Genomic DNA, 15,220 nt, shown 5'->3' on the forward strand with positions numbered 1-15,220 from the left:
GGCTTCGTGCCCAAGCTCTCCAGCCGCACAGGGACCCCTGCCTGGGGTGGGGGGGTGGGGGGCTCTCTGCTGGCCCTCCTCGCGTTTGCGTCACGTTTGGGCCGTGGGATACACGAGGCCACTGCCCTCCCCCAACAGCGCGGGTACTGACCAGCCCTCTCCTCACCTTGACAGAGTCGGCGTGGACCTGGAAGAAGACCAGAAGCCGGAGCCCTCGGCACACCAGGCAAGTCACAGCAGTGTCCGCGGGATGCCACCCCCCCCCGTGGGCTGTCCCACGCCAGTCGGTCCCACAGGGAGGCTCGTTCTAAATGGGGGGGCGCCTCTGCAGATAGAGCCAACCAGGCGGCAGGAGAATGCACGCCGATCGCGTGTGCCACATGCACGCTCACGGCTAGCACGTCCGTACGGCCCGTGTGTGCAGCTGTGAGCACCACGGGCCCCTGTCGGTGTCCGAGTCAAACCGCCCCCGCCTGACCTCCGTCCCTGCCCAGCCACGGGCCAGCTCACGCCGTGATCCCCCCCGCCCCCCGCTGACTTAACGTCCAGACCACAGGGGGACCCGCGTCTCCCGCACTGCTGCTCACAGCTCAGATGTTAGGTGAACAGGAAAATAGAAACAGACAGGAGCCGGCAGGGTGATCCACGCCAGCTGGGCCTGACCCAGCGTCTACAGAGATCTCAACAGATCTCCAGAGATCCAGGGGTGGCGGCAGCGTGGAACTCCCTCGAGTCACGGGAAAAAATAATTCTCCAAACCCTGGATTTGAACCCGACCTCAGTGTAGAATCTGTCTTTGTCCAGACCGCATGAGCGGTCGGGTGACTTGGACAGACAGACGGCTGGCCGTGGAGACGCGGCTCCCTCGGCTGAAGGGCAGACGGGGCGGCGTGATCGGGAGAATGTTATAATGGTGATGTGGCTTAATAGTCGACTCCGTGTGCCGATCGTATTTGCCTTTGAAAACGGTGCACCCCTCTTTGATCTTGGGGTTCCCCGAGGGCATGGCTGGTTTGGGGGTACCTGGCACATTGCCGCTTCCTGGAAAGCAGGAAGGATCCTGGGCTCTGCAGAGAAGTCAGCCGGGAGCCAGACTCGGGTGTGCTTTGCGTTTATTCTGAGGTCAATCGGTGCCATCTTCACATTGCTCAAAGCCAGCAAACGCACCTCAACGCCAGGGTCTCGCGAGCTCCTCAGACCAGGGCCAACTCGGTGATCTTCTTAGAATGGGGATCAAAGCCCGGCTCCGGGGCCCCGTGGCTCTAACAAGCAGCTGGTAAGGTCTGGAGGTAGCTGATTCTTATTTTTTCAAACACATTTTCACCATCTGTAGCTGAAATGATCTGTTCTCCTGCCTTCAAGTCCAACTTTTTATCTACATTTTGGCCTTCCTCTACACAGACCATTTTACTCTCAAAGCAAAAAAAAAAAAAAAAGAAGACGAATAAGGAAATTCATCAAAGAAAAGTCTTTACCTTCTTCGGTCTACTATTCTACAGTCACATATAACTCTAGGCAAAAAAAAGAAAGCCTTCCCGCCAACCTAACTTCCTTCCTTTAAAAATATAGACGTATTTTGCTTCCATTCACCTGTGGGATAACTTTGAAACAAATCTCACCGTTGTTAATTCGCTGTTAATTCAAGAGCTCAAGGTGATCAAAGGTCTTTAGCCCTTGTAAGAAAAATAGTACAATCTACTCCATGATACTGTGAGCAAGACAAGTTTTCCCAGCTTAGAGTCTCCATTTCCCTAGCTGTTCAAGGGAAGCCATAGTCATGTCTACTTCTCCAGACCATCACGATAATCAAGAGAAATTATGTATTCGAAAATTATCCACTGTAAATTAAACCCATCTCATTCTGCAGAAGAGTTGAAGCCACCTGCACCCCGACAGACAGGGAAGTAGCAATAGGGTATTTTTAATGAACTTTAAAGTTCAGTACAATAAGGAACAACAGCAGAAACACAGGTTAAAAAATGTAAACAGATCATGAGGATTATCTGTTCACTGTAGCCCAAACACAAGTAACCTTTCCAAGAGTCAAAGGAGGTGGCAAAAGAAAATTATTAGTGTATATGTATATATATGTACACATACATGTATATCTATATGTATATCGATACATATATGTATATCTGTATATGTACACACATATGTATATCTATACATATGCATGTATATTTATATATCTATAAACAGGTATATGTATAGATGTATATATACACACATATAAATTTGTGTATGTATAGATGAATATACAGATGTATATATACACATATATATGTGTGTATACACACACACATATAAATACTAAATTCTTTTTTTTTTTTTGTCGTGGGACTTGAATTCTGGGCCTGGGCGCTGTCCCTCAGCTCTTCAGCTTAAGGCGAGCACTCTACCACTTAAGCTACAGCGCCACTTCTGGTTTTCTGGTGGTTTATTGGAGATAGGAGTCTCACGGTCTCTCCTGCCTGGGCTGGCTTTGAACCGCGATCCTCAGATCTCAGCCTCCTGAGTAGCTAGGATTACAGGCGTGAGCCACCAGCGCCCGGCTTGAATACTAAATTCTTGAGAAGGAAAAAGACCTGTACCCTCTCCTTGGGTAGTACAAAAACTTCACAGCTCACTATATTTCAAAACAAACTCCTTACCTAGACCCTCTATAGAGGACATAAAGCGCTATCAAAACATTAACTAGAGCCGGGCGCCAGGGGCTCACAGCTGTCATCCTAGCTATTCGGGAGGCTGAGATCTGAGGATTGGCGTTGAAAGCCAGCCTGGGTAGGAGAGTCCACGGAACTCTCACCTCCAACTAAGCCCCACAAAAGCCAGAAGTGGGGCTGTGGTGTACGTGGTAGAATGCTAGCCTTGACCAAAAAAAAAAAAGCTTAGGGAGAACAGCCTGGCTCTGAGTTCAAGCCCTGGCGCCCAACCAAAAAGGAAAATAAACCCAAGTAATATCACCACGGGCGTGGTTCCCAGCGCCTCCAAAGAGCTTTACTGTGCACAGCGTCACCACAACGTCCCATCCCCAGAGCGGGCACAAGCCAGCGAGAGGCTGGCTTCTCCGTGCCTTGCGGTAATTGCTCCCTCGACGGTTCAGTACAGGAAATGTGTCCCGTTGCCCACGACGGCCCTTCTCAGCTCGGCTCGTGTTTTCCCCGGAAGCCCTGCGGTGATTCCCAGCACCCGTGGAGCTGTTGGGCTCGGGAGCCTGACCCTAAGTCTGAAGGGGATGGGGCACTTCCACGTGCTTTATCAAGCCAGATTTCCACCCACAAGCAGGACAGCAGCCTGTGCACTGGGGCCAACCCCCAAAACAAGAAGAGCCTACCCTTACTTATGCAAAAGCTCAAGACCTTCCGCGCGTGTCTGGCCCAGCCACGCGCTGGCTGCAGACACGCCCCTCTGAGAAACGAAGCCTGTGTCTCTCGAAGCCAAAACAGAACAAAAGTGCCCGGGCATGCCTCCTTGCCCGCCCGGGAAGGTTCTCTCGTAATCCGGCCCCGTCTTTGGGAGCGTGCTTTGTGGAGGAGGGGCGAATCCCCAGAGCACAAGGGTTTTTGAGGTCCGTGGGCAGCACTGGGACGTTGGCACTGCTGCTTCGTCCCACGGATCAATAGTTACAAGAACATTCTAGAAACCAGGTATCTTTGGTCGAACCTACTGCCAGGGTGCATGCAAAAGGCCAGTGAAGCAGGCGGGGGTGAGGAATCGGGGTGTCTAATGTCCCTGGTCCATCACGTGGACCATTTGAACCGAGGGAAGGAGTTTGGATCCCGTGATCATGGACAGGACTTGGGTCACGCGATCACTGATAGGCCTTGACTCCTCTGACCGGCCCTGAGGCTTATTTCACACCTACAGTGTCAGTTACACAATCCGAGAGTGCTTGAAGAAAGGTGCGTCGCCGCGGGCAGCCGCCGTTCAGCACTGCAAACAACCGCCGAATGTCATTCCTGCAATTAGTATCGCCTGCCCTCAGAAAGCCGTAGCCTAGATCAGACCACGGGTGACGAAGAAAATACTTGTTCTTCTGCACCATATCCAATAGATGAGTTCTCTGTTTTAACATCTCCTCCTTTTATCAGTGACTGATGAAATTGGATCTCATAGACACACTATTTTATAAGTCACTGGTAAAACTGAAAGGAGGACTTTCCCTATTGCTCTTAACTTAGTTTTGTCAGAGTTTTTTTTTTGTTTGTTTCTCCCTTAGGGCTTCAAATAACTCCAAAACAAAGAGCAGCCTCATCTTTTCCCTATTCTGGGCATTTCTAAGCATGAGAGTTCACTGAAAAGAAATATATCCATTTCCTACCGTGCCCAGCCATTTTCCAACCTCTGGCCTGTTCCTTGGTTTAAGGAGAACACAGAAAGAGATCAAATTGCCTACCCATTTTTAAATATTTCCAGAACTAGGCGATGATAAGGGAGGCGAATCAAACTCTCCGCTTCTTAGAAGCCCCAAGGCAGAGGAGAGTTGAAATCCAGCACACTTCACTCTCCATTCCCCACCCACAGCTGCACCCCGTGAGGTTCGGAGCTGCTCAGTGCGCCATTATTATCCAAGGGTAGAAAACCCAAATGGTCTTTTCTTTCCACCTCCTCTACATCTTCAAACGTACCACCACTTCCCCTCTGAAATGAAGAAGAAATATTGCCACTGATTATGTACTTTATATATATTATATATTTATATTGCACACACACACACACACACACACATACATACACACACACCACCAAGGCCAGATTCTACGTCTGATGGTGACTGTCCTTTGCCCCCCTAGTTACCCTCCCAGGAGCCCCTGCCCCGGCCAGCATGGCTGTCAGTGTCTGTGGATGCCAGCTTTCCCCGGGTGCATTTATCTTCAACCCCCACCAGTGCCCGAACAGAACTCTCAACTCGACGAAACTCATTTATTTCTACTCATTTATGGATGGCCTTTCATAAGCAAGGTATTAAGTCATCAATAACTTCAGAGAAATAAATGAGAGGCTCTAGAACTGGGCCAACAGATGATTTAAGCCACACACGCACTGAACATGGTAACAAGGATCCCGCGAAAAGCCCGCGCTGGGTCGGCAGCAGAATGTCCCCCACCTGGCAAGATTCACTGATTCGTTTCTCATTCCAATTATTATCCTATCACTGATGTTTTATTCTAACTAGAACCCAACGTGTTTCTCCACCACGTAGTGGAACAATTAACCTCTCCAGTCATCTAAGTACAATAAGGCTTAAAAATAAATAAATAAAAGAGTACGCCATGTTGACAGTTCTCTAAAGTGATGCTAAGGTACGTCGCTCCTCCCACTGACAAACACATCCCCGTGGAAGTCAGTTCTGGAAGCTGAGCTCAGGGCAAGCTGAACTTGCTGGGCAAGCGCTCTGCCTCTTGGGCCACGCCCCCAATCCTTTCCGCGTTCGGGTTGGTTCTCAGATAGGGTCTCACGCTTGTGCCCGGTGAGCCTCGGCCTGGGATCCACCCACCTGTGTCTCCCTTGCGGCTGGGCCCGCATCCGGCTCCTTGGAGCCTTTGCTGGAGGACGCATAGGACGCGTTCTTGGAGGGTATGACGTTAAGTTACCATCTCCTTCCCGTAGTAAATAACATTCACAAGAGAGGGAAGCGGGAAAGTCCGGCAGGGCGGCCTGCTAAGGTCTGAGGAGTCTGGGGAGATCTCCAGGAGGGTGTCTTTGGGGGTAGCAAGGCCGTCGGCAGGATGAGGGGAGCTCTGCACGTCCATTGTTTTGGGGTAGACGTGGCTTTCCTAGCTTGGTCTCCGTGAGCATGCCAGGATCCTGTCACAGCTTCTCCATTTGCCCTGGAGGGGTCCCCGCGTACAGCCTGAGGCTCTAGCTCGGGGGACGCATCCAAGGGGCCAGGAACCCCAAGTGTGCTTACAGACCTCTGACACCTCTCCTTCTCCCCCCACCCTCATCCCCCCAGCCCAAGCCTCGGTTTCTTCCAGTATGGAATGGAGACAAACTGGGGAATGCCATTTGAAAGATGGGAGATCTTGGAACCAGGGAGCTTGGATTTGAATTTCATTCTCCCTCTCTCTCTCTCTCTCTCTCTCCTCTTTCCTCTCTCCCTCTCCCCCTCTCTCCTTCCCTCACCTGGTCCGTTCACTCTTCCCTTTCTCCCCCCTCCCTCTCCCCTCCTCATTTTAGCCCGAAGATAAATGGAGAACTAAAACTAGGCCACGTTTGTTTTTTTTTTTCTTTCTTTCTTGTATCCATCCGATGTGTTGGGAGCGGAGCTGCTGCGTGGCTGGGGCAGCTGTTTCCCAGGGCTGAGGGCTGGCTGCACTTTCTGTCCAGCCATTTATCACCAGCCGTGGGCCGGCCAGCTGAGAAAGGGCAAGAAATAGCTGAGATAAAAATGCAAGTGTTGAAGCAGGGGCGTAGGGTCAGCCCAGGGGATTCCCTGTCCTCCGCCATCACCCTGACCTTAGAGGATGGACGGCGCATTGTTACTGGCTTACCGGGCCTGGGGCCGGGCAGAGCAGAAATCCGCTTGGAGCTCTAAGCGCTCTTAATGAGGGACGTGATCACAATTAGGGTTGACTGGAGTTCTCCTTCGGGAAGTAAAGCATCCTGCCGACTACACTTGCTATGATTTTTGTCCCAAAAAGGTTCTCACCTGCCTTTCTTTCTCCATTCTTGCATTTTCATTCTCCCAGAAACGCCATCAACTCATGTTTCTTTTCCCCCTTTTAATTCCTTTCTTTCTCCCCGCTCCTGGGGTAAGGGAGAGACAATGGTACTAAATTCTTACAAACTCATCACAAATCTCTCTCTCTGTGCTCTTCATAAACCACAGCGAGCTGTCCAAAATCCACCTTTCATGATGATCTGTCAAAGAAGAAAAGAACCTAAATACCAGCATAACAATGATTAGACTGTTATCATTCCTTTAGCATCGACCTTTTGGTAATCCATAAATAAATGCCATCCACATCTGACAGAAGCAAACCGCAAAAGTCCCGCCGCAGCAATCTGACAGAAATACCACGTTATGGATGTCAAAGAAAGTGGCATTTTTAGCTACCTAAGAAAATTAGGATTATTAAGAAAAGCAAATGTCGACACGTGCTGCCAGAGTCATCTGCACAGGAAGATCTTCGAGCTGATTTTCTTGGCAGCTGCCTTACCATCTGAATGAATAGGCCTATACTTAGAAACCTTTCTTAATGTAGCTTGACTTCTCTGTGTGTGTGTGTGTGTGTGTGTGTGTGTGTGTGTACACGCGCACGCCACATATGTACCAAGTTAAGCATCTCACAGACTTTTCCTGCCTCCAACTGTGATCCTCAGATCTCAGCCTCCCTTGCAGCAAGGAGTACAGGCATGAACCACCGGCGGCCGCCTTTTGACATGTGTTTTTATATTAGAACGTGCGGGCTATTGATCTAACGCCTTGCTCCATGTTGCCTCTCCAGGAAGCAAACAGCGCGGATAAAAACGCCACAAGAACCGAGAGCGCGCTGCTGTTCAGAGTGTGGTACGGCTTCGACCACAAGTATCCTTTGGCAAATGCTGCTGTGTGGCGGGGAACCTGCCCTGGATCGTGAAGCTGCGTGCTCCGTGCTCCTGAGAAACAGGAAGGTAAGGCAAAATGTGTTTTTTTTTTTCCAATGGTGGAGATTGCAGGGAGCAGGGGGTAGAGAAGATGATCTCCAAAGGCTCAAAGAAAATACGACGGAGTCCAGACTGGAGTGCTTATGAAAAGCTAAAGTGCAATCTCCGAGTCGATGGTATTTGGTGCTTGGTTGTGTTTTGGCTGGTTTGGGGTTGGGGGGTTTTGTGGTAGTCATCCAATCCTTTCTGATGCCAGTTGACAAAAATCATATCGTCCCAAAGGATCGATCTAGTTTGCCGTTCTTTGGAAGGATCTTATTTCCGGTTGGGTTGGTGGGAGAGAATGCTGGGGGGGGGGGCGGGTGTCACCCGTGTGCTTTTATTTCCTGCTGTAAAAAAATAAATAAGCGAAGGGAGGGTGGGTGAGCGATCCGTTTCACCAAGCTATAACATAAGATAACGCCGCGTTTGCTCCGGGCAGACTGGAGGCAGCTTTTCCTCCTGAAGGGGAATTCTAAAAGCGGTCAAGGTCTGTGGGAACCCGGCAGCGTGTGGTTGGAAGGGCTGGCCAGTTGTGGCGGGGGGCCGTGGGCAGGTCCCCGGGTCCCAGGCAAACGCATCCGGGGAGGAAGGCGGGACCCGCACCGGGAGCGGAGCAGGGCGGCTCTGTGGGGCGGGGTCCCCTGGTCGCCCGCCACCCCTCTCTCTCTCAGGTAGGAAATGTCGATCTCAGAGGCGTCTGAAGTCCCAAAGCAGTAAGGAAAGCCACAATCGATCCGGGGGAAAGAGAGAATGAAGAGCACAGGAAGGAAATTCAGAGCATAGGTGAAGAGGAGGTTGCCTGGGGAAGGGAAGGGGGGAGAGAGGAATGAAAGGGGGAGGAAACTCACACTACAGAAATGGCCAGTAAATCAGAGAAAAGGAGGAAACGCTAACTAGCCAGGGCCAAGAGAAGCAATAGTAACACGCAGTGTGAAGTTGAGGATCGCGCCTCCGTTGAGAGTTCCAGGAGTCACGGCGTGGAGGTGCCGAGGAGGGAGGGTGTTTGGGGGTCTCTGGGCTTTGTCCCTCCCTTCCTTCCATCACGCCCAAGTCCATCACGCCGCCGTGAGCCACCTCCTACCTTGGCCCCATGACCTACCTGCAGTCTTCCTGCAGGGAGAGCTCTCTTCCAGCCGCAGGGTTTTCTTCCGCCTTTGCTTGTTACTCCCTGAGAAGTAGATCTTTAGAGAACTGGGCTGAAAGGTACACCTAAGGAGACGGATCGCCAGGATGTGTAAAGCCGGGGACACATGAGCACAGGAAGGCCTTGTTTTGCAGTGGAAGCCAAAAAGGGGGGAGGCGGGGTGCGGATTAACTCGGGGAAAACGAGAAAATGGAAGGTGGACCCCGCTCAGCTTACAGCCAGTGACACTAACTCCAGATGCTGCCGTCGCCTTTGCCCCGGGAAGTTCATTTCCATAACCGCAACGCCTCTCCTCGCGGTCATCTGCCCTCCCGCACGCGCGCGTTCATTCTAGAAATTGCCGTACAGACATGGCTGCGCACACATCTCCTTTTCCCCCTTCGACAGCAAAGCATTTGTGCCCTATTCAGGCGTGACATTTATACCTCGAGAGTAGCCAGCCAACCGGCGTCAGCTCTGCCACCTCCTGACAGGCCTGTATTTTTAGACACAAATAATCCGCGTGGCATCTATTGTCCAAGACACCCCGAGTGTCCTCCGTGCCAACCAGGGACGAGCCTCCTCGGGTTGGGAAGCCGTTCCTGCTCTGTTCCCAGACCGTTACAGCGGGCAGAGGAGACGTTCCAGAGAATGATTGGCAGGGCCGGGAGGTCGTGGAGGGGTGGGCTCTTCGCCTACCATGTTCAAAGTCCCCCCCCCAGCCCCCTAAATAAAGAAAGGGAGGAAGGAAGGGAAGTATTGGCAGAAGAAATACATAAGCCTGCAAACCACGGTGTCCGCCCGAGAGACAGGACCCAAGGGAAGCGATTTGCCTGCGTGCCGACATACCTGCGGATTTATTCCCAGAAATTGCAGTATGGAATGCAGAATGCTGGGGAAATGCACCTTCTCCAGGCTAGGCTGTCTGTGGGCTGGAGGTGGAGCTTGTGTGACTGTGTGTGTGTGTGTGTGTGTGCATGCACATGCGTGTGTGTGTGTGTGTGTGTGCGTGCGTGTGTGTGTACACCTGGACGGCACTGGGATTTACATCCAAGGCCTTGTGCTTGCTATCGGGGGTTCTACTGCTTGAACTACTTCCACTCCACGGTTCCGTCTTTACGTTCACTGTTTCTGAGGTGGATTCTCGCGTTATTCCCAGGCCAGCCTGGACCGCGATCCTCCTATTTGCGCTTCTTCCCTGGGTCACGAGGGTGACAGGCCTGTTCTGTCCCCAGCCGCTGCGCTTCCCCCCCCCCTCCAACCCCAGTAGCTCGGATGACCAGTACGTACCCCTGAACACCAGAGTGTCGCAAACGTGTCGGTGTTTTTCCCCTCGGGGCTTAGCCTTGAACCCATTCCTCTTATTCCATCTGTAAAACTCATTAAAGAAAAGCCACCTGGACAGCAGCGCGCGATTATGCATGCTTGCTCTCTAACACATGGCTCTCATCTCACACATCAATTGGTGCCGGGTGGAGGTTCACAGGCCCAGGGGTCTCCGCTGATCAAACGCCACCATGGAGAAAGGCGTGCCCAGGTTTCTGGGTCTCGTCTTCAACGTGTGGGGGCCGAGAGTCCACTATGTCGGGGTCTCTCAGTGTGGTTCATTCTCCTGACTGACAGACCCACGCTGGCCAAGTTCAAAGACAGCAGAAGCGTAGACCAGACAGACGCCAAACTCCTCAGTCCCCGCTCCCCTTGGGAATAAACGTCCCTCCCCAGCCCGAGGTCCCCCCATCTGCCAGTGTGTCCCTCCACCCCGCCCTGGCCTTCCTCAGACCCGCTGAGTCCACATGAGCATCCGGTGTCTCTTCCCTTTACCTCCTTTTCACTAAAATACACCCTTGTTCCCCCCCCACCATGCCCCGATGCCTTTTGTTCACACATTTGTCCCCCAGCCGCAGGAGCGGCGCCCGGCAAAGAGCAGACGCTCAATAAAGAATAGTTGACCGAACGCCTGAATTGATCAGGCCAGGAAGCGAGTGGTGTTTTTCCCAACAGAGCACGACCTTCCTCTGAGACACGGAGGTACAGGAGAAGCCAATTAGTTACCTGAAGGTCACCAAGCGAATCTGAGAGCAGAGCAAGGCCACGTGGGTAATACGAGTGTTCCACCGGGTTGAGCCCCGGGAGACGGCCATCACCCCGGGCCCAGACTCAGGGCCTCGCCCCTAGACTCAAAGAGCCACGCCCCCCTCATCCGCCCCCCCCCCAGGGAAAGCCACGTGGGTTAATCGTCCATTGTCCAGGACATACTGCCCCCAGAATGTTACAGGTGCGATTTGACGGGAAATGCGGTTAATCATAACACGCGCAAGGGTCCACGGTCCCCACGCTCAGGCTTTTGGATGAGCTAACGCGGTTCTGAATTCCATTCCAAGGAAGGTGCGTTGAGACCAGCAAGCAGCCTGACCCCGCCGACCCAGAAGTTAGACTCGCCGACTCAGGTTCTGTGGGTGCAACTGATCTAGAATGGGGAGCTGGGGGAGGGGGGGTCAGCTTAGGAGTCATGTTGAGACTGGGGGGGGGGAGGGAGGGGAACCTGGGACTCATCTCAGAACACAAGATCTTAGTCCCGTGTCGCCTCCTAGAAGGAGGCCATTGGAAGCTGACATGAATATCTCCTTATTCACACCCAAAGACCGCCCAGCAAAGCACTGTCTTAGATTCCCACCGTCCTACAATGGACGTCACCTAGTACCTAGGTGACAGATGACCTTGCCCTCTGCTTTCTGCATCCTCTGGGAGCCTTTACCCGCTGTGTCTGGAGGGTCTGTCCAAAGACACGGGGCCTCCGTGTCCAGCCCCCCCCACGCACCGCCGTCCGCTGAAAACGAGCACATTCTCGCAGAGTCACACACGGTCCACGGCGGGGGACCACGGGCGGGATGGCGGTTGGCACGCACACAGAATTCCGCAAGGCCGCCGCTTTCCATTTTGAAGACACAGGTGGTCCCAGGCCCCTCCCTGGGCCACAGGGTGACAGATGGAGATTGAGCCACCCCAATGTCCACTCTGCTTTCCGGGCAGTAAGTTTTCCATTGCAACAGCTGCGTGTGAATGTGTTAGAAAGTCTTCAGTCTCTGTAAACAGGACTCTTCCCGATTCAGTCCGGGGCCAGCGGCCTCGGCAGATTGAGCTGCTGTGCCGCGATCAGTGCTCAGCAATCGTTGTTGTCATGTATATGATTTTCCGAAGTTAGGAGCCCTTATCCCTCTCCCTAGTTCTCTGGAAATTATACCACCGATCGCAGTTCTGACTTGACAGAGAGGTGCTGCCGTTTTTCTCCTCCACAAAGGAAGCCACGCGAACCTTTGATGATAATTATTCCTCCGGTGCCCTCCCGCACAGCCGGGCGGGTGTTTGGCTGTTAGCGATGCGGTGCTGTCCTGAAGATTTCTAGGTCAGAATCAGATGATTGTCATAGGGGGGGGAAAAAAGGAGAGGGAATAAATGTAAGGGGTGCCAACGTGGCTGGGTTTAGTTTTCATAGCTTGTGGTAAGTTTTCTTTAATCATTGTTTATCGCTCCTCCTCCTCCGCTAGCCAAGGTATGTGTAGGCCGCCAAGCAATTCATGCGCTGCCTGAGACCCATCATCGGCCTGGACGCAGGCCGCGGGCTGGACAGAGAGCGAGGGGCCCGAGTCTGGGCGGCAGACTGCGGTTACTCCGCACCTGTCTGCGGGCAAAGCTCCCTACGAAGCGTGCCGGGCAGGCACGGCCCCGCCCTCAGCAAGCCCCAACACTTCTTGGGAGTAGATGGTGAGATGATGCTTCAAACCACGCAGAAGGAAGGGGAGGCAAAGGTTCAAGCGAGCTCAGGCTGAGAAACAAACACTCTTTTTCCAGGGTGACTCAGTCAAAAAAACAAAAAAAGGTGAGGGTTCTGTTTGATAGCAAACAGATTGGGATGGTGCAAGCAGTAAAGGGCCTGCCCAGCAAGCCTAAGGGTCTTAGTTCAAACCCCAGTACCACCAAGGGAGGGAGGGAAAGAAAAGAAGGAAGGAAGGAGAGAGAAAGAAAAGCAGGACAGGAAGGAGGGAGGGAGGAAGGAAGGGGGAAGGAAAGAAGGAAGGGGGAAAGAGGAAGGGAGAAAGAAAAGAAAGGAGTGAGAAAAGAAGGAAAGGGAAAGAGGAAAAGGAAGGAAGGAAGAAAAGGAGAAAGGAAAGAAGGAAGGGAGGAGGGAGGGAGGAAGGAAGGATGGAAGGAAGAAAGGAAGGAAGGAAGGAAGGAAGGAAGGAAGGAAGGAAGGAAGGAAAAGAAGAACAGACAGATTCATTTCTTTATAGCAAGAGGCCCAGCATGGGTTGGCGCCAAGCCCCACAGCACAGCGTGTAGTGGAAATGACTGGGCCGGTTGCCCCCACACATGCTCCCCCCCCCGTCCCCCCCAGAGTGAGGACAGAAGTGATCGCGTTCTCCTTTAAGAGTCCTGGGTTTTTAAACACCACTGCATTAGAAGAGCGGAGGCTGACCTCACCGAGGCCTACAGCCCCACCCGCGGCGTCGTCGAGACCAGGGGAAGGGCAGCCGGCCAGCTTCTAGTCACGAACCCCAGCCCAGGCCTCAGTTTACCTTCCGCCATCTCCTTGGCTGCCAAAGAGTCAGAGCCTGCAGAACTGCCCACCGAGGCCAGACGGGCTTTCCAAGGGAAAGGCCGCCACTCGTTCCTGGGCTGGTAACGTGGGGGGCCACCTGTGCCCGGTCTGGGCTCCGTTTGGGGGTGGGCGGGGGCAGCCTCTGCCGAGGAAGCCGTCCCCCAGGGCTTCTCACTGTAAGGGAAGACGCACCGGAGAGCGAACCCTGGTCCGAAGGAAACAGACGCATCCTGCGTCCGCAGCCTTGGCCGGCCCTTGCAGTCATTTCCTCAGAATTCCTTGAAATCGGCCAGCATGCGGGACCTGGCTGACCCGAGGCCGGTGAGACGGGAGAGGTTTCTAGAGCCTCGGGATGGGAGGCTGGGGGCAGGTACCACGCCCCGGGCCTCCGCCCCTGCCAGGGATGGAAGGCAGCGGCTCCGTGTGTGAAGAGAAGGGAGCAATCCCGCTGGCTTTAGCTCGACCATCGCTTTTCTATATATAATTATATACAATACACAATACACACATTGTATAGAATAGATCATATATACATATGTGTATATAACATGTATATTATATATATATATATATATATATAATTCCCTAAACACTTAGGCTGAAATGTTCAGGAGGCGAGCACTGATCATTGTACAAGGATAACTAATCATGGTATAAGCATTGCCCAAAAATCCAGGGCGTCGTAGAATTGAAACGCTAACTAAATTCAGGGGTGGGGTTGCAGGCCCCCGAGACCCTCCAAGGCAAAGCATGGCCTGTAACTGATTTCCTGCCTTACGTTTTTGTTCTGTCTGGCCTCTAACCGACTTCCTGCTGTGGCCCATGTGAGGATCGGCCCCTCTGTCCCCCCTCCGGCCTCACACCTGTCTCCTGGAGAAAGCTGCTTCTTCCTGGGGTGCTGGTTCGCACCAGCCTCGCTCTGTGAGAGTGTCCCGCGGTGGCATGCACCCCTCCTTCCCACGCCTGAGCCGGCAGAGCTTGCCCGTCCGTGACCTTCCCCGTGACCTTCCCCAAGAGGAGCTCAGGCCCTTCCTTCCTGGCTCAGCCTTGCAAGAACTGTTTGTGTTCCTCACCCTAGGAAGTACCGATGCACACCCCAGGTCCCTCTGGCTAGGTCTCTCTGGCTAGGTCCCTCTGGCTAGGTGTCTCTGGCTAGGTCTCTCTGACTAGGTCTCTCTGGCTAGGTCTCTCTGGCTAGGTCTCTCTGGCTAGGTGTCTCTGGCTAGGTCTCTCTGGCTAGGTCTCTCTGGCTAGGTCTCTCTGACTGGGTCTCTCTGGCTGGGTCTCTCTGACTAGGTCTCTCTGACTGGGTCTCTCTGGCTGGGTCTCTCTGGCTAGGTCTCTCTGACTGGGTCTCTCTGGCTAGGTCTCTCTGACTAGGTGTCTCTGGCTAGGTCTCTCTGGCTAGGTCTCTCTGACTAGGTGTCTCTGACTAGGTCTCTCTGGCTAGGTCTCTCTGACTAGGTATCTCTGACTAGGTCTCTCTGACTGGGTCTCTCTGGCTGGGTCTCTCTGACTAGGTCTCTCTGACTAGGTCTCTCTGACTGGGTCTCTCTGGCTGGGTCTCTCTGACTAGGTCTCTCTGACTAGGTCTCTCTGGCTGGGTCTCTCTGACTAGGTCTCTCTGGCTGGGTGTCTCTGGCTGGGTCTCTCTGACTAGGTCCCTCTGACTAGGTCTCTCTGGCTAGGTCTCTCTGGCTAGGTCTCTCTGACTAGGTCTCTCTGGCTAGGTGTCTCTGATTAGGTCTCTCTGACTAGGTCCCTCTGACTAGGTCTCTCTGACTAGGTCTCTCTGACTAGGTCCCTCTGACTAGGTCCCTCTGGCTAGGTCTCTCTGGCTAGGTCTCTCTGGCTAGGTCTCTCTG

At 53.1% G+C, this 15,220-nt stretch overlaps 1 protein-coding gene across 1 annotated transcript in view; it reads left to right on the plus strand.

Moving 5' to 3' along the window:
- Slc9a9 (solute carrier family 9, subfamily A (NHE9, cation proton antiporter 9), member 9) overlaps nt 1–7,586 on the plus strand; it is a 228,786-nt gene extending 221,200 nt beyond the window's left edge. The window contains exons 13-14 of the mRNA XM_013029881.1: nt 175–226; nt 7,455–7,586. Of these exons, the coding sequence (XP_012885335.1) occupies nt 175–226; nt 7,455–7,586 (184 nt within the window). The remainder of the gene's footprint in view (nt 1–174; nt 227–7,454) is intronic.
- The last annotated feature ends 7,634 nt before the right edge of the window (nt 7,587–15,220 follow it).

The sequence above is a fragment of the Dipodomys ordii genome, unplaced genomic scaffold (assembly GCF_000151885.1).
Source record: "Dipodomys ordii isolate 6190 unplaced genomic scaffold, Dord_2.0 Scaffold124, whole genome shotgun sequence".
Lineage (NCBI taxonomy): Eukaryota > Metazoa > Chordata > Mammalia > Rodentia > Heteromyidae > Dipodomys > Dipodomys ordii.